The 19,649-nt window shown below is 41.5% G+C and overlaps 1 protein-coding gene across 1 annotated transcript in view; it reads left to right on the top strand.

Annotated features, from left to right (window-relative positions):
* Positions 1-19,649, top strand: part of cdin1 (CDAN1 interacting nuclease 1) — a 56,886-nt gene that overhangs the window by 24,964 nt on the left and 12,273 nt on the right. The window contains exons 7-11 of the mRNA XM_030789384.1: positions 330-409; positions 814-863; positions 3,283-3,350; positions 5,007-5,072; positions 5,529-5,634. Coding sequence (XP_030645244.1) covers positions 330-409; positions 814-863; positions 3,283-3,350; positions 5,007-5,072; positions 5,529-5,634 — 370 coding nt within the window. The remainder of the gene's footprint in view (positions 1-329; positions 410-813; positions 864-3,282; positions 3,351-5,006; positions 5,073-5,528; positions 5,635-19,649) is intronic.

Genomic DNA, 19,649 nt, shown 5'->3' on the forward strand with positions numbered 1-19,649 from the left:
ATAAACTACACGGGACGCTAGCTCCACCACACTCAAACATTTATCTATGGCAAATCTCTATAGGCTCCTAGCTCGCACTCAATTGAGTAGCATAAAAATAGTGCATGGGTCTGGGTAAGTGTTTTTAAAAAAAAAAAAAAAAAAGCATTAACTTCCCCACACACCCCATGAATATGTATCATAGTCAAGAACGTTTAGTCAGTTACTCTAAACCAATTCTTCTTCACAGGACGTGATGAACTTCGTAAAATATTTACGTAACGCTTAAAAAAATTCTAATTGTGTTTTTTTTCTTCTTCTCGTCTTTCAACCTGTTTATTTTATATTAGCCTCCAAACAAGTGGTGAACAGCATGCTGCGGGAGCCCTGTTTGATTCCTGACCTCCTGCTGGCCAAGCACGTGGAACAGGTAGAAGGAAGCCCGCGTTATGAGTGGAGCAATGTCATTTTACAGATAACCGAAGCCTGTGTGTTTTTCTCACGCAATATGATTTTTTTTTTTTTAATTGTTTGATTTAGTAGTATTTTTATCTCGTCATATGTACTGTATGTTTGTCAGAATTGAAATCTGCTCCACTTGTTTGAGCCTGTGCTCAGTCGAGTTGCAGTAGCCTGCCCTGTATTATTCTCTTTGAGTAAGCATTTAGTGTTTACTAATACAGTCACGTGAACAGCTGCAACAATGCCTGACGTCTGTCTCTCTCTCTCACTCCCTCTCTCTCTCTCTCTCCCCTTCCCTGTTGCTGTTTAACGGGTGTGGTGGACACTCCGCCCACCTGCTGTGCTGTAATATTTCTCTCCCTTCTTTTTCAGTGCACTATAAATGACTGCTGTTATGGACCACTGGTGGACTGCATCAAACAGTATCCGCTCCCATCAAATTTTAAGCCCCAAATTGACGAGGAGCTATTGAAGGGGATGAGATGTGTGGAGCGTCACCTGACATAAAAGTTCTGCTTGAGGAGGAAGGGAGTGATGGTGCGGATGCGGGAGACAGGGGTGGGGTGGGATGGGGGGGGGGACGAGATAGTCACAAGGGGCTGCAGAGACATGCAGTCTGATCTATATGTGTTTGTCTCATTGCTCACTGCTCTCTCTTTCTCTCTCTCTCTCTCTCTCTCTCTCTGTTAGGTGTAATGTTTTGTGCTATAACAAATTGCAGTCTTACAGCCGTGCTCATAAATGCCATTTCATTAGTTTCACTGGCATAGAATCCACCCCTATTGCGGCATTCCAAATTTCACCCTACACTCATGTTTTAGTGCAGAGATTTTGGGTAGTAGGATAGCTTCAAGGGAAAATATGCCATAGCATAACTGTAAATGATTATATTTATAATGCTTCATGTATAAAGAATCTTCTCCACTGTCAGCCCAAATTGTCTCTGCCATCTCTGCTTTGCTAAATAGCAGTTGATGGAAAGATAATGAGAGTTGTTTAGCTGGCAGTGTATGCGGCTCTGTCCTTGTCTTCAGACTCCTCTGTGCTTTTGGAGAGCTCTGCTCCTTCTTCTTGCCTGTTTATCTCTGTGCCTTAGTCAAGACAGAGGCGCAGCGTTTGAGAATGATCAGCACCTTGGAGAGTTCTTTGCAGGTCAGCTATGACATTGGATAAACATGCTCTCTTTGCTCTCCTCTACCCTCTCCCTCTTCCTTTGTCTTTCCCTATCTCTGTGTCTGCTTGCATTAGTTTGTCCCCATCTCATTGCAGTTATTTTTTTTTTTCCCTTATTTTTTTTCCTCCACTTTGCCTCTTCTCTCTCTCTCTCTCTCTCTCTCTCTCTCTCTCTCTCTCTCTGTCTCTCTCTCTCTCTCTCTCTCTCTCTCTCGCGTGCGCGCGCACACACACACACACACACACACACAGAGCAAGCAGAGGAACGGTAGATAGACAGGCATGACTGTCACAGTCGGGTCATCGGTGACACCCTGCACTCATGGGACTGTGTGTTTGCGTTGAAGGTGGGCGGTCACTGGCCTGGCAGCGTCGGAGCAGGCAGCTGGGGACCCCACTGGGCTTTCCTCTGTTCCTGTCCACTCAACCCTGTCCCACCCTGCCCTCCCTCTTTATTCCCTTCTCTTTACCTCTTTTTACACTTCTCCTTCTGGCATCACCTCTCATTCACTCTCTGGGTTCATAATGCTCGCCCACTCAGTCATGTGGGGATACGCCCCTCTAAGAACGATCTGACTGTTCACTCAGATGGCCAAACCCAGTCCGTCCTGTTTTTGTTCATTTAACCTTTTTTTAACCAGGCCGTCAAAGATTAAAATCTCTTCCTTAAGATCGCCCTGACAAGATGACTTAACTGAGTATATCGACAGTGGCATTTAGGAAAATGCAGAGAGACACACAATCGTTGTGAATTTAATGACAACTCACAGAAATATCCATCAGTATATAATAGTTTAATAAGCTTTGTGTTATTGGCATTCATGTGTCTGTGTTTCAGTGCGCTCTTGGACATGTTCCACACTTTGCCTCAGTGGATAGCAAAAAATGTAGATGATTTTGTAACAGACGGCTCTGTTAACTTTTTTTTTTTTTTTTTTACCCTTGTAGCTTGACAGGCCACCTGTGGTTTAGAGTTTTGTTTCGTATGGGTTGGTTGTCCTTAGAATTGATGTAGATGGTGTTATTGTAATATTAACTTAAGAAAGCATAACTGAAGCTTTCACTTCCTCCCCAGTAGAGACTTTTAAAAGAGGTTTTCTCTTTCTGTCTTCTGCTCTGAAGTGTCTTTGGAAAGTATATTTTAGAGTGAGATCATCAGATCAACGGTTGTTTTGATGGTCATATCAATTATCAATACACGCATCGAAGTATGACTAAAAAAAGCAAGAGTTGTCCTGTCCTCTAGACATAGAACTTTATTTCATTGTGCCTTTCACAGGAACACATATATTGTAGCACACAAACAATCCTTAGACACACCTGCAGTTACCACGACAACCCTGCGTAGGTAACCGGCTGTTTCCATAGCAACTGCTCTCACAGGTAAAAATGTCCCTCTCTTAGGATCAGGGGATTTGAAACTGCAAAATGGAAACCAAACTTACGAAATTATAAATACATATACCTACATGCCATATTTTTTATTGTTTATTTGTGTAGTGCGAGAGAAAGACCAAAAACCAAAAAGTGAATCAAATGTCAAATTCAGGGCTTGGGTGATCCTTAGCCATTTTGAATGCAATTCCAGGCAGTTTGGATGGAAGGCAGTTGTAAGCCATGTTTGTTGTAATGTGAGTTTGGTGATAAGCCTTAACTACATGCTCTCAGTGCTATTGGACAAGAGCATGAAGAAATCCTGCGAGACAAACTCAGAGAGAGGAACCTCTCCTTCTTGGGTGAGTTCACAGACACCAGACACTAACACCAGACACCAGCAGTCTACTGATTTCAGTTTGTTGCATTTGTCTACTATAGGCTGCAAGTTGTATTTTTTGCAGACCATTATAATGCTGCAGTATTTATAGAATAAAATGCCAAGTTGCAGTTTCTTAAATGTAAATATAAATTTCCTGTTCACCTGTTAATTGGTGAGAGAAATGGTGGTTGATGATTTGAAAGTACTCTAGTCATTTTAGGGAGAAACATTACTTCTGTAATGTTTGAACTTGGAGAATCAGTCCAGATCCAAAATCTAAAGGAACGCTAAATAAATAGGAAATGAAAATAAATTTTTAGTCTTATCTCTTTAGATCTTATCTGAAATTTTTTCACTGATCAAATATTCAATTGTCTTAATTCTCATAGTTTCTCGTAGTAGAGCACTTTGACTCCTATTTTTACACTTTCATTTTTTGTTTGTTTATTTTTCAATTTTGTCTTTTTTTATTGTCTGTCATTATCATTTTGTCATCTTGTCAAGGGACACTAGGTCAAGGTGGTGAGTGGCCAGGTGTGAAATTGTTCAGAGGGAAATTCCCTTTTTTTTCTTTTTTTTTTCCCACTGCCCAGATGAGAAAGAGAGAGAGAGAGAGAAAGAGAGGAAATTGTTCTTTCTGTCATTAAGAAGATATCATTTATTTGGGCTCAGAGTGCTGACCTTAGTGGAGGGTGGTATTGGAGAACTGTTCTAAAACTGTCAGAGTTTGGGCACTCAGGCCACAGAGGCAGCCTCGCCCGGCCTGATAAATGGGCTGGAAATAAGCTCCCCAACAGTAGGGACGGGCCATTAATTTTAATCAAAGGTGATGTAAAAAGGCGATCGGCGCCGCATGACAATGTCAACAGCCCGGTAGGTGTTAAGAGAGAAAGAGGGAGAGAGACCACACAGCCCGGACCCCTCTCTTACACCAGAGACCTTCGACCACCGCCCCACCCCCCTCCCCTCCGCCCCATTAGTCGAGCTTGGTTGAAGATAGAGAGGCAGGCTCCCGGAATTGAATGACCTGGTCAGCCAGAGATTTAATGGAGAAATCAGGTGTTCCGCGGATAATGGTCGAACCGCGCCAGGAGTCAAGGACAATGGCTGAGCCCCTCGCGAGCAGGGGTCACACTTACGACGGCTCTAACGCCAACCCCATCCTTTCTGTTCTTTATGAAGCCTCGCCAGCCGCACAGAGTGCGCGGCCTAGCTACGCCTTTATAGATTTTTGTGCAGTGGCAGCAAGTACTCGGCAAATCTAGTAGCTTCGGTTTTCTGACGTGTGTGGAAAAATCACACGCCTTTTTTTATTTTTTTGGCCCTCGCTTGTCTCTTTTGAAGCTGTGCGCTGGCGTAGTAAGATGTGTCACGAATGAGCTGTCGCCCTGAACGCTTTTTTATTTTTGCAGCGTTAGTTTCAAATTCATGTTTTTCTAGTTAATTTGGGGTTATTGGTAAAGAGGGAAACTGGGAAGTCAAACTCTCCTTTTGTGTCATTAGGCAGTGCACCAAGGTTCTAAAGGTCATTTTTGTCACTTTTATACACATTAACTGCCACTTGTGACTTCTTTCAGTAGACTATTTCTGAAATATGAATTCTCTAAAATGTGTTCAAATGTGACTCTCCCATCAGATGAAAACCAACTGCGTGCCAAAGGTTATGACAAGACTCCCGACATTATTCTGGAAGTTCCAATTGGTAAGTTTTTTGGGCATACAGTAGGAATTTAATTCCATCTTGACTGGAATGGTTGGGTTATGGTCAGTTTGCTTTGATTGCCAAATGCCTGCAGTTCCATTGGATATAATGACAAGTGTCAAGTAAATGTCATAACAAGGCAGACGTTTCGTTCTTGCGCTTTATTTTTTTCACACAAATGCTATCAAACCCATTTTGCATGAAAATGCCATGTGTCGCCCCAGACAAAACCCCTGCGCCGTTCTCCTCAAAATAAGCTTGGTTTGAGTCAGACTCCAGTGGATAAATATGCACAGACACACTCACTATTTCAACACGTTTCTGAAATATGAACGCAGATGCCTCAAAGAATTCATAACATAGATCTAATGCCATTTCCTTCTGTTATTTTCTTTCTTTCTTTATTTATTTATTTTGTGTGTGCATGCGTGTGTTTTCACCAAAACCTCTATGAAGCTGTTGAAGGCCACATAGTTCATTGGATTGAGAGTAAGGCGTCTTTCGGAGACGACCAAAGCCATCGCACCTACCTGAATGAGCAGTTTTGGAGCTACTGGAACAGGTATGAAACCATCATAACACAACAACCTGAGGTTTTCAGCACCGTCTGTCAACTGTCTGTAAGTACTGATGTATCTTGGCACCGCCCATCATCTTTCTGAGCCGTCCTTTTTCTGTAAAAACAAAGAGTTCCTATAGACATATAGGGCCTGAAACAACAAAAACCATGGTTCAGTGAAAGTCCCACGTCAAACTTGTCCCTCTGCGCTCTGGTGATTAGGAAAATGGACTGTCTGTATCTCTGGTTTGACTACTTTACACTGCCTGCCTCAGCCCGGTGTCGGACATCCTGGTCCCGCGGAGGCCAGGATGGAGCGTGTGGCCTGTCTGTTGGAATGCTTGTTTAGTCTTTGTGTATTGTTCGAGAAGAATAGTGGCTGATTATTCCCATACATCTTTAAGCACTGTCAGTAACAATGGTTCTTAAAGGTGGGTGTGAAAGAGCTTCCACAGTGAGCAAAAAGATAGTTCTTCCTCCCAAGCACATACATACACTCACTCTTCTCTCTATCTCTGTGTTTACATTGTTCCCATCTGTGTGTGAATGACAGAATGCAACCTCAGTGCTGTCACTGAGAAATGCCAACATGTGTCAGAAAACCAAGTGAGACATTGATTTGAAAATCATGTAAACAACTGTTTTGGTTATTGATGGGAAGGATTTACTCTACTTTCAAAATGATAAGACTATTAACATTATAGAATGTGTCTGTGACCAGTGTTACATTACACAATGGATCTGTGAGATAAATAAAAATCTCGTGGTTGAAAATCATATTCATAGAGATATAGCTTTGGCCAAATGTGTACTGTTCCTATTGGTAATGAACAACTTTTCATTGCAGGTGATCACTTTATAAAAAAATATTGTGTTTTGTTTGATGGGCTTCTCTTTCTTTGGCTTTATCTTTTTGGAACTCTGTCATAGCACTCTAGAGGTTCACTCTGAATACAGAAGATCAAAAAGAGAAAGACTACCCAGTGTGCACAGTAGGACTTCTATAGCTGCCTGGACTAGAGGCTTCACCTTGCAGGTTTAGTATGTAGGTGGTGAGAAGGGGGGCTGTGTGTGTGTGTGTGTGTGTGTGTGTGCGTGCGTGTGTATGTGTAGGTTGTGGGGGGAAAGCACTCACGCATGGCCTTCGTCTGCTGAACTGAAAGGTCACCCCCACCAGTCCTGCTCCGCTCTGACGGCCGGCTGACACGTTGTGACACGCTGGTCAAACGCCAGCGGGTTCTGACCTCAGAGTGCTGTCCAGAGACCAACGCTCAGACAACCTCAGCTGTGTGGAGCCTCCACTGCTAAGAAAACAACAGCACTTATTTACTGTGGTTATATTTTGCTGTGTGTTTATGGACCTCGCACTTCTACGAGAGGTCAGAGGGCCATGAAATCCTCTCTTCTAAGATTTGATAGTAGGCGATATTTTCATGGCTTGTTTAAGCTTGTTTGAAGGACAGCCATGGCTAACAGATTGGGGGTTAGGAGTGACTGGCCTTTTTGACCACCTAATAATGTCTTTTGGATGTCATTCAATGGGTAGGTTGTCACCTTTTGAACGAGAGAGCATGTAAGTTAGTCAGGTGATTATTGTTATGATGGTGGTGAGCACTAGGCATCTGTCGAAATTACTCAATTTTTTTTTTCCCCAAAAAATGCATGTCTTTTTGTTTTTATTGTTTTATTTGAGCTTAAGTGGAATGAAGGGCAATGACAAAATGTTGTAAAACACAAATATCCTTTACTTTGAGTTAAATAGGCATATAGCTGCTTTTGACAAAACTCATATACTGTCATAATTTTCTGAACAGATGTCATTGAAAGCAACATCTGTGTCCCAGCGAAAATGATTCACAAAGCACTGAGTAATGAGGCAAGAAAAATTGTCCAAAGATGCCAAGGTCATAATCAACTCTGTGTTTTATTTTCTCAGCATCCAGCAGTTTTATTTGGAAATGACACACGTCACAGGCCAGAGCCAGGCTGCTTTCAGTGTTGAAATCAGAAACCATTGGAGTGTATTACACTTGACGCTGAAAGTTCAAGTTTTTTAGTAGGACCTTATCTGAGGGTTCAGAGTGTTGTTGAGCAGAAAAATATTGGCCCACATTCGAGAACATTCCCAGACTATGAGGGATGTTACATTAAATAGGACAACACTTGAGTGAAAACTGTCCCAATCGATCATGAATATGACGTATGAGCAAAACCACATCTCTTATTCTCATCAGCCTCTCTAGCTGATGGTGCAGACACCACGCTCGTCTCACAAACTGCGTCTGTTATCAAGTCCACGAATCGGATTTCTTTTTGATACACCAGAGCTCATTAAGGATTTGCTTAAAAAAAAAAAACGAGTGAATAGCAGTTCGAGGTTTTTCCGCATATCGATATTCTCCCCAGTCCTCTGGGACCTTGTTGCGGTTCACCACTGGTTCTCACAGTTGGCCTTAAGACCTGACAGCCCAGATGCCATCATGTTTGTGGACTGCCTGCTCGGATAAACTCTGGCATGTCAAAAAAAATGTCAATTCCGTCAAAGCCCACCTTTTGGAGCTCCCTTGTAATTTTTAATTGACATTTGCGTCTGACATTTTGAATGCACTCTCCCATTGTTAAGACTACGTCGCAGGCTGAACAGCTTGAACCAACTCCTATTGTACGGTTGAGGAGGGCATGTGGGTGGGGGTGGGGGTGATGGTGGGGGTGGTGTTAGCTACACTGCATTGTCCACGGTCCTGACGTCCAACGGAGGGAGAGAGAGATTGGGTGACATCATCATAGCCTTCTGTGTATCATTTCATGTGGTGGCCAAGGACTTCTTTTATTTGGACATTACCTCATCCATTCTGTTGAGATAATTACATTGAAACATCGAAAAGCGCTTTAAGTTTTTCTTTTGGGTGACCTTGCAAACATGGCAGCCGCATTTCTAATTGCCCCAGTGCTCCTGAGTGACAGTTCTAGTGATTTGCTTATTTTTCGTCTCTTTTCCAACACTTTAAACAAACGCCAGTGCTCGTAACCATTGTTAATTGTTCTTCGTTTGCCCTTAAGCATTAAAGAAAAAAGTGAAGAATGGTGGTGTATTTTTCTCAAAATGACACTACTAATTTTCCCTCCAAAGCTCTCACCAACAACATTCATCATCCAAACAATAGTCTTGCCAAAACACTAACCTCATAATAAACTCTCTTCAGTGGAGTGAGGGTTAATGACGCTTTGCTTATGAAGGCTGTGAGGAAGAAAAAAAAAAGACTGGGGTGGAAAGAAAAAAAGGAGGGGGGGGGGCGGCGGCGTTCAGGCCCAGTGCCTGTCTGTGATGGCGGAGAAGCCACTGGTTTGGTCGAGCCATCAATCTTAGCCGTGAGCATCAGCATGCCAGGAAGCTCACTGACGGATGTGCTGATAATTGAGTTATTCATCTCGCCCAACTATCAGAGTTGCTTGAAAATTATTCACCTGATGGTGAATATTAAGCACATTATAAGTCTAGTGTGTGTTTTAGGAGAAGCGAAGAAGGTTAAACAGGACTCGTAATGAAATACAGCTCCAGAGGACTATAGCCACTCATTCTGATGTAGGCTATGTACTTGGCAAGAGCATACCAGTAAATTACAAAACCTGAGTTAAATAAAACTGGAAATGTGCTATTTTATTCTTCTTTTTTTTTTTTTTTTTTTTTACAAGGACTTCTGAGAGGTTGAACTGTCTTGGTAATTACCAAGCACATAGAGTGTCTTGTTAGATGTAGGTTGCGGTCAAGAGATTTGGGGTTTGGGAACTGTCGTCTTCTCATATATGCTGTTTTGTGTGTGAAATATAAAGCCAGGCACACTCTCTTGGTAGGTCTTAGGCAGAGAGAATAAGGACTCGCTCTCCGTAGCCTGTTTGTGTTCCCGAAGTGATGACTGTCAGTCCAGCGAACGAAAACCCCCTCTCTTTTGTTTGTCTTCTCCAAACCTCACAACCTATCTGTTAGGACTTCACTGCGTGAGTCTGCATTTGGTTTGTCCTCATCACAAAGGAGAGGTATGATGCAGCAGTTGTTTATTTGTTTATGGGCATGGGTGAGGAAGGGTGTCAGAGACTCAGTTGCATGTTGGTCAGGTAGGACCAGTCTCTAGCATGTGTGATTCCACTCAGAGCCATGAGCCAAAGCCAACAAAGGGCATTTTTTTTGGGGGGGGGGTATCATTTATTTGTTTGAGGCCGCTGCCTTTGTTCCACCAGACTTGACAGGAGGGCTTTGTTTCACTGCTTACGTGCCTTATCCTCAGAGTTAATCAGCTGTACGAGCGGCACACAGCCTTTTTGACTGTCTTAGACTTGAATATGTTAGCGTTCCTAATGGAGGCTCGGAAAGGTCCTGTCCGATAAAGATCTGTCTGTTTTTTTTTTTTTTTTTTTTGACACGAATGATTTATGACAGTATAATAGGACAATATGGCTCATTTCTTTCCCATATGAAATGGGGTTAAGACTTGTGGATTTGTCATATACATCATACATGTGACTTGACCACTTGAAAATAATTGTTGTGGCTCCAGACCATCCCCTCTGTTATATTTTCTCTGATGCCGCCTATTGTGCCTGAAGATGTAAGGTATAATTTTGCCTGTAAAATGGGAAAATAAATAAATTAATATATATGGATGGTCCTGATGGACCAACATTCTTCTCAAATTAAAATTTTAAGTTTATTTCCTGACTTGCATGTAGAAAGGGCGTATTTTTAATGTAATATTTTAAATTTGTTGACTTACCTTCAGTCTGTCATTTTCAAAAGCTTTAGAAACTTTCCAGTTAATTGAGTTTCTTTTTTTTTCCTCCTATGGTTTATTCATCAGAAATTGCATGATAATTCTGATACAGTTTTTACGCTGGTCAATCAGATAGCCGTGACACTGAATTAATTTCTTGATACAAGATACTGCACAGTGTATTCATTTTAATGGATATGTCCATCATATTTGTGCACATCTAATGCTTGTAAGGCCAGGAGTTTCTAATTAATAAATAGATGGTTTAATAGCTTTTTCCTTTCTCCTGTATTCTGCAGCAGTTTTTGTCTCTCTTTTTCTTTCTTTCTTTCTTTCTTTCTTTCTTCTTTTTTTTTTTTTTTTTTGAGGGGTTTGGTCATAGGTATTCTACCAGGCGTCAGCAGATCCATACAGATACAGAGTGTCACCTGAGAATATTGTAGCTCACAGCCCTGTCCCTGCTCATCCAGTCAGACTGGGCATCACCAGGGCTAACCTCAGGGACAGTTCCTCTACTTTTGGATGTCGTATGTGAAACGCGTGCACACACACACACACACACACATACTCACGTGCCACTTTTACAATCTAGTGAAAACCTCAAGGAGAGACAGAAACTCTTGGGAATGCTTCCTGTGCGTTCTAAGATGACCACAATAAGTTTGGTTGCTTGATTTGCTTTGTTTATCGCTAGTTTCAAACTAAATTGTGGTAGCGTGTAGGTAATGTGAGCCTTGTGTGTTAAAGGAATGCAGTTTCCTAGACAGTTTAGGCATTTTTTTTACAATCCAAAGTGAGGAACTCAGCATTCTCTCTGCAAAAACTTTATTATAATTGGTGTTCATTATTTCCATGATTCTGCCCTTTCTGTCCTGTTTTTTTTTTAAGTCCTGGAATGTTCTCAGTAAATGCAGGCCTGCGCAGTACACATGCGCTCCCCTGTTTGCTAGACTACTAAAAGCTTCAGAGAAGTAAAGCTGACTTAAGATAGCTTTAAGAAAGTCTCATGGAATTTATGAATCTCACCACGTGAAATTTACTGTTGCGGTACGCTCAAGTGTAACGTGATACGTGTGACCCATAACTTTGAATTCTAATGGCAAATGACAAGATGCTTTCATGCTTTGAGAATTTCAATGCATATTTAGGCGCATTGTTTAATGCGCTTGGCATGTAATCCGCACACTTCAGGGCCCCATCAGCAGCTGGATTTAACTCCCTTTAAGCCTCGATATCTCACTTATTTATTTTGGGGGTTTGCGCCAACGTATTATACAAATTTGTCATTTAAAGTTGAGGTTAAGGACAGCTTTGACGTGGAAAGGCTGCGCTTAGAACGAGAAGCGAGACACAAAGAGGCACCTAAACAGTGTTGCCAGAGCCAGGGGGTGACAGTTTAAGTTTTGGGGGGAAGAGGAAGGAGGGGGCGAGTGCTTAAGTAGGTTTGAAGCAGGATTCTGTGCCTTTTCAATGCATTCTTTTTTTTTTTTTTTTGTCTTGTTGTTATTATTTTTGTTGTTGTTATGTAACTTTGGAGAAAATTACCTTACATTTTTTGTCAGATTTCAAGATTTATGTCGTCAGACTTCTACAGACACTGAGATTCTTCTGCCTCTCTCTCTCTCTCTCTGTCTCTGTCTCTCTCTCTCTCTCTCTCCGTCTCTCTCTCTCTCTCTGTCTCTCTCTCTCTCTCTGTGTCTCTCTCTGTCTCTTTGTCCTTTTTTTTTTTTCTTTTGTTGACCTTCCGGGTTTCATTCCAGGCAGAAGTCAGCAACATTTGTCATCCTGGTGAGATCTTGTCTAGGGGCACTGAGAGCGGTGTGACATTATTAAAATGGCTCTTTGTAAAACCCAATCTAGTGGGAGAACTTTGATGGGTGAAATGGTTTTGAGCACACGCGTGCCTCACACCCCAGAGATATTTGGAGGCTGTGGACTAGTGAACGTGAAGCGAGCGCGCCGTGTTATTTTCCTGACACAAGGATAGTCTTGTGACAAATAAAAAGGACATGTTGAACAGGCTGTGTTACTGTATATCACCCATGTACTGTAGCCATCCGGCCTGTCACCTCACATAGAAACGTGTGTGTAAAAAAACAAAAACAAAGGTATTTTCTTCTTAGCTGGACTTTTCTTTTTTAGGGCTTAGAGAAATGGAGCAGAGGTTACAACACCGTATTACATGAAGAAGACAAAACACAGGGAATATGTCCACTTAAGATTTATGGGAGTGAAGAACAATACCTCTCAGTTTAGAATGGAAATTATTTGATTTTTGTTGGTTTTGTTTTTAAATTCTTTTTTTTTTTTTTTTATTTGTTTTATTTTTTTTTTTAAGAATGATTGTGTCAATAGAAAAAAAAAGAAGAAAAAAGGAATAAAACAAATCTTACATCCCTGTGTTAAGTTCTTGTGTAAGTAACTCACTTGTCACAAAAAAAATTAAAGGTTGTTTTCTCAAAATGATGGGGGTTTTTTTTGTTTTGTTTTTGTTTTTGTTTTTCTTAATAGTAATATTAAGATTAGGAATTAAAACCTCCTCAGACTTGAGAGAGAGTATATAACAATACACATACCCACTTGTATGTACATGCTAATGTGAAACTAGATTCACTTTTAATCCCTTCTAAAACTGATATTCCCTTTTTAAGCTTTTTGGACAACTTAGAAACTGCTTTTAAAATTAGTGCATGTTAGACATTTGGCTATGAGTTCTCCAGATTAGCATTGTTGGTGAGCTCAGTTCCCCTGCTATATCTTATCGCTGTCTCAATGTTTCATTGTCATGTAAGCTGTATAGCAGTAGGATTTTACAGTGCAGGAAATTCGTGCTGTGATAAGAGTGAATATATCCAGGTCAGTCTGAACTATGTTGAAAACAGTTGTATGTAATCACAATGGGCTAGATTTTATGGAACACATCCTCGTAGCGGGGCTGTTATACAATCTGTTACAGGGACCAAAGTGTTTTGGGTTTTTTTTCACTCTAACAATGTTGGATGCTCTGGCTAGTTTTTGTTAGTATATTGGTTAATAAATGCTAAAAAAGGTCATATAACTGTTTTGGGTAGCTTTGAAAAGTTTTCTGTGGTTAGCTGTTTAGGCTGCCAAACTTTTCTTTTTTTTTTTCTTTTTTTTTCAATGGACAACAGAACTTCACACAGCAAACTTATCTCATGTATCCTTGGCCATTTTAATGCAGTCTAGAGCTCAGAGAGTCTGGGAGAGCCTATCAGAGCCCACTGAAGATGTCTTAGAGTCAAGTGTTCAGCGCTTCAGTGACATAAGTGCTTGACCTACGGCAGCAGGCTCGCGTGGAGATCACTCTCTATAGATGCAGACCTTAGAGACGGGCACTGAAGCATAATTTGGAAGGGGGGGGTCGGTGACTGTCTGAAGGACGGGCCTTCCCCCCCTTTAAAAGTGTCAGATTGAATGGAAACAATCTAGGCTTTTGTTCCTCTGTACACCCTACATGCTCATGACACTCAGTTTCAATCTATGGCACTCGTCGAAAAGGTTCTCTTTCTCTCTCTCTTTCTCTCTCTCCTTCTCGATTTAAGAGAAAGGGAACGTGCATAGGAGCTGTCCGAAAAACAACTTCATCACATGGCAGGAATTTAAATATTATTTTAAGACGAATTAATGGCTTTTGGCATTGTAGACGCTCTAATATATTGATCTTAATGGGGAGGGGTAGGGCCGTTTTGTTCTGTTTGTATGTATGTATGTTTTCATTCGTGATTTTCAGGTACTGATTTTGGATTTTTACTAGTTATGATGTTCCTGCTTTAAATCCAACCTTAGCCTGAAATATGTTGAAGAATTTTAAACAATCGGGAGAGACTGATCATTTTTGGAATCAGACGCTAATTGTTATTACATGCAGTGAGATGGATTCACTTTAACTTCAATTCAAAGGTTTCCTGTTTGTTTTATAGATACAGCTGCGGCTCATGGTTTTTTGGATGTGGGTTTATTCGGTTTGAAAAGCAGGCGGCCGCAATGTTAAGGTGTTTATAAATAACTCAAACATATTCCTCTTTTAGGACCACTGTCCCTCAGTCAACCTTGTCCTTTTCCTGCCCCACTCCTTCCAAGTTCTGTTTGCTTTCACCCAGACCATCAATAACTGCAACCCGCCGTCACGTCCCCCTAATCGAGGGCCAGATGTGGCTAACTCAGGCAGTCCTCATCAGGAGAAAACATTAGCGCTGAGGATTGACTTTGCTCTTTCGAATCCATAAACGTCAGCGTGGTGGAAGTTGGCTTTATCTTGGGCCTACCTCCTCTTTTTTTTTTTTTTTCCCTCCTCCTGAGAAAGTCCAAGCAAACAAGCTTTTAATGAAGGATTTTTTAGCCACCCCAGAAGTCTGTATATATCACAATTAGCTACTCTAAATATTTGGCAAAACAAAGCTGTCATTGTGTACTAATCATTCCCACCGACCCCCAATATAAAATTATCACAGCGTCTCTAATTCTGTATTTGTTTCAACAATCTACAGACAAATGTGTTGTTTTTTTCACCTAATTAACCCTCACTCTTGGGGAAAAATGTATAGTAATTTTTTGTACATTAAGACAATTTAAAAAAAAAAAGTCTACACAAATTTCTCATGCTTACTTTTGTGAATATTGCCATATTCTGTTACGTTATTTGGCCATCAGTAGGACAAGCATGCTTGCTTCAGTTTTTTAAATGTATTTTTTTTTTCTTCTATTTTCTAGATCGTGGTTTAAATCAGACATTAACTAACAAAATATGTGACGTTGGCTTGTACCCCCTCTACCATCTCTGGTTTGAGTATGGTGTTCCTGCACAGCCTCTTGATTGCCTTCGAGTTTAAACAGTGCTGGCCTCGTTACCGTTGGTCAGACTCTAATCAGAGACAGACGAGAACTCTGTCTTGGAACAGTGACCTTTGATTTTCCTCATCAATTCTAACTAATGTTTGATATCTATCAGGTAACTCCGTTGCGCGGAGAGCACGTGTGTATATAATTAGTTTAAGGCATTCGGCCCCTTTTGATAAATGCCAGAGAAAGTCGTGTGGTGCCAGCGTGGCCGAAGCGGTGGCCTTTGTTCTGTTAGGTATCATAAATTTGGGCCGTGGTGTTTCTGACTGCGTCCTGCTGTAGGATGGATGAACGCCGTGGCGTAGATCTGCATCCCTCATCGGCCGTGGATCCAGGTAGATGTTTCAGTGAAGAGCAGCTGTAGGGAGTGGAAGATGCCAGTACACCATCGATTCCGTTCGTCTTTTCGTTTACGCTGATGCGAGATGGCAATACAAGACGTAAGGCCAGAAATCTAACGTCAGACCGAGTTGGACACCTCTCGATTGATGGTAACAGAGACATCAGGGTAATCTGTCTACTACTTTTGGAGGATGTGTTTATCAAAATGTATGCTCCCTGCAGATTCATTTGAACTTTGTTTCAGTCATTCGGCTGATGGCTCTGTATTATGAGTGACCGCTCCCGTTTCGCTTTAGTTTGTCTGAATGCCAGCTATTCTGAAAAGTTGGGCTGAATACGGAGTTGTTTGGCGAAAGGCCTCTGACAGAACATGCCACTTCAATTTGACCACAGCTGCAGTTATCGGAAATGCCTCCACTGTCCGGCACGACGGCTCACATTGTCTTTCTGTGTGATTCTCATGAATGTGAAAACTATTAACCTCAGCTTGAGTTTGAGCTCTCCAACTCCGCTAGCCCAAAACCCCCTACCCCAAATGTTTCCCAGTTCGTTCGGAACCGTGCCGGCAGTTAAAGATCGAGAAATATGTTTGAGAAAATTAAAAGATTAAATGATAATTGGGTACATTCCCACATGCTCCAGTTCTTACCGTCATAAAAAATGAAATAAATAGAAGGCATTGTGGCTGTAGTTTTTTTTTTTGTTTGACTCTCCTTGAGTTAAATCATATTCGAACGAACGTTTCTTGATTTTATTTATGACGTAGAGGGCACTTGACTGCACCTCACCTAATTTGGTGATGAGGCAGTTTAGAAGTTGAGGGGAACTTAATCCCATGAGCTGCTGACAGTCCATAACCCCCTAAGTCCCCACAGAGGAGTGAGTCACGGTCCGAAAAGACTACCGTCTCTGTTTTGAGTAATCGTTGTGGTTTGAATTAGAAGGGGGATAAACTCTTTGAATAATGATTGCAAAACATTTAGCTCGAGCAGTTTGGGTGAAACTGAACACTCTGGCTTGGAGTATTAAAACCGCCTCTCTATGCCTTTTTGTTTTTGTTTTTTTATCCTTGAGTTCATGGGAAACTTTCACTAGAGGTTACCTGCGCCTTTTCCAAAAACGCTGAGAAAAAAAATTGTCATGGCTGCTAAAAAAAAAAAATGTTTTTTTTCCATACGCTGAAATATTACCAACCTTGTCAAATGTCATTTTGAATGAGAAAGCAAACATATTTTAATCAGTGTTTAAAATACCGGATTTTTGAAACCGTTGACTCCGGCAGAAAGAGGTCACTTAATTGCCACGTTTGATGTCATGTTTGGTCTTCCTCTCCATTTTGATGCCGCTGCATGGAAAATTAAACTCTCCCATCCCAAAAAGGAGAGAGAGAGGGAGAGGGAGAGAAATGAAAAACTACCGAGAGGTCTTAACATGTTAAATGCTGTAATCTTCCCAAAACTGCTCAGTCCCTCTTTCCTGCTGGCCCTTCTCTCAACTTCAACCTCCAACCTCTCTCTACATGTATCACTGCAAATGAAGGCAGCCCACACTAGCCTGACATGGACAACTCGAAACCCCAGGGCTCTTCTCCTCTGCCTGGGCCGGCCGCCATAGCCTGACCACCCCTCCGAACCCCCCAAACCCCAAACAGACACAATCATGTACACACACACACACACACACACACACGCACACATATACATACCGCACACTTTTCTAGGCAGGCCTCCAAAGGACCTGGCTGTAAACACTGGCTCCTATCGCTTGCCTTCCCATAATGACTGTTTTAACAGTGCAAGAGGAGGGGGAATATACATTGTAAATTGTGTTTGACATTGTGGGTTTAGTGGTTTTGCCGTGGCTTGTCTTTAGTTATTACTCCAGACTTCCTCCCTCTATAGATAAGGCCCGTCACCGAACATACCAAGGTGCACATTGTCTGCGGCAGGCTCCTTATCGCTCGGATTGATTTAGCGCAAAACCCCTGTGACAGAGGTCATTGTGCGCTGAAGTTATCCATCATCCAAGCTTTTGATTTCTACCCATGTCTGTCTCCACACTGTCTACGTCAGGGTGTGGCACCAGGGGCGGGGAGGGCACTTTGAGAGGGCACTCCAGTCTTGGTAAAGAAGAATTGCTCTACTGGGCTGTCCAATGAGCAACAATATTCAAAACACGTGAGGCCAACGTTTCAAAATGTATCTTGAGTTTCATAGAGAAATTTGTGAGTAAAATGAGACTTTCATTGATAGGTATTACACAGAACGATGCACTTAGTGTTAACTTTTTCAACTATGAATCACTGGTACATTGAAAATAACATAGATGAGTGACAGTTAGTAGTCTGTTTTGTTTGACTCAGTATGCAGACACAAAATATTTTCCAAATATCCTTGAGTCACTCAGATTCTGCAAAGTAACATTAAGATCTGCTCCATGAGAAATGGACCTGCTCATATTTCTCGATGTCAGTATTTTTCCGATGTTGCTGAAGTGTTATTTCAGTAGTCTGAAGATGGGTATTTATTGCCATGACTTTAGTACATGGCTAGACTATCTTCAAGCTTAAATGTCATATTTTTTCTGGCACAGAAATTAGGAAATCATACTTTCAAATATGCTATGATTTATATTAATGTTTGTCTTTTGGATTTTTTTTTATTGCACAGTGCTTCCAGCACTCTGTGAAAAGCTTCAAGTTGTCAAAGCAAATCTTTTTCTGCACTACGTAACTTTGAAAAGGTATGAAATTCTATGGAAAAAATTGACTTGTGCAAACAAGCTTTCTTCTCTCTCTCTCTCACTCACTCACTCACATACATACACACGCATACATACACACACATACACACGCACACACACACGCACACACAGATCCTCTGTGCGTGTGTATGCGTCTGTGACAGTTGGCCTGAAAGAAGGTAGATATGGAATGGTGGTTGAGAAAACGGCAGCGTGTGTCTTCCATGTATGGAGTTCCTCTTTTGCACTTTCTGTAATGGTTGCTTAAGTAATTACACTTCTGTGCATAATCAAAACCATGTCAGCTTGTCTGAGACCCTTGGATTTATACGGCAGATTTCTGTTAAGTACAACGGCCGCTTAAAACATTTTTTTATGGTTCTCTCCTCACATTATATTTTTTTCTGAAACCCCCCTCTAAAACCTGTCGTATCCCATTACACAAATTTGGATATGCTAAATTACTAAGGAGGGTTCTTAGACTGAACATGTCATACCCCCCCCCCGCTCTCCCACCCCCCTTCCTTACCTCATTCCCCCTCCACCCCCCTTTCAAATAGTTTGCTTAGGGTTCACTTGTTCAGGGGGTGGGGGGGTGTAGGTCTTTAACTCTTGGAAGTTGTCTTGAATTTTCTCCCTTCGGAAGATGATGTGGTTTTGCAATTCAAATGTTTGCTCACTCGCTCAGTGCGAGGGTTGCTTTGAAGCCGGGAAAAGTTCTATCATCAACAGTGACAGCGTGAGTGCGCTTCATGACAGCACGGCACGAACTACAGCACTATCTCCTCACGCATATTTAAAAAAAAAAAAAAAAATACACAAGCCCTGTGGAAGCGCCCGATCAAAAATGCATGGGAAAGACATGCGCGTATCTCAAAGTCTATACTCTCGATTTATAGGCTTGCATATTCAGGTAGGATGCATGGTAAAATAAACAGCATTAATCAAGGCTGCTTAGTATGGTCACAGCGTTCATCCCCTCTTATAAACAAACACTTGGTTTTTTGGCTCTGAAATTGAACAGATTTCTGTGATGAAAGGCCTGGGAAATTTGTTTTTCTCTGTTAGCCTACTTTAAAAGCACTTCAACCTCAAGACTGTTCAGAGGCACTCTGAAGCGCTCTTGATTCCTCCGGCTAATTAAGCTCATTTTATCTGGGTCACATCACAGCTGACAATAGACTTTTTTTTTTTTTTTTTAAATACACATGTTGGAATTTGTCGTTATGCATTTTTCGCCAAATAGAAAATCTCACATCTTTAGAGTTTTTTTACATTGCACGACCACACATTTTAAAGACATACACT

This window comes from Chanos chanos, chromosome 1, assembly GCF_902362185.1.
Source record: "Chanos chanos chromosome 1, fChaCha1.1, whole genome shotgun sequence".
Classification (NCBI taxonomy): Eukaryota; Metazoa; Chordata; class Actinopteri; order Gonorynchiformes; family Chanidae; genus Chanos; species Chanos chanos.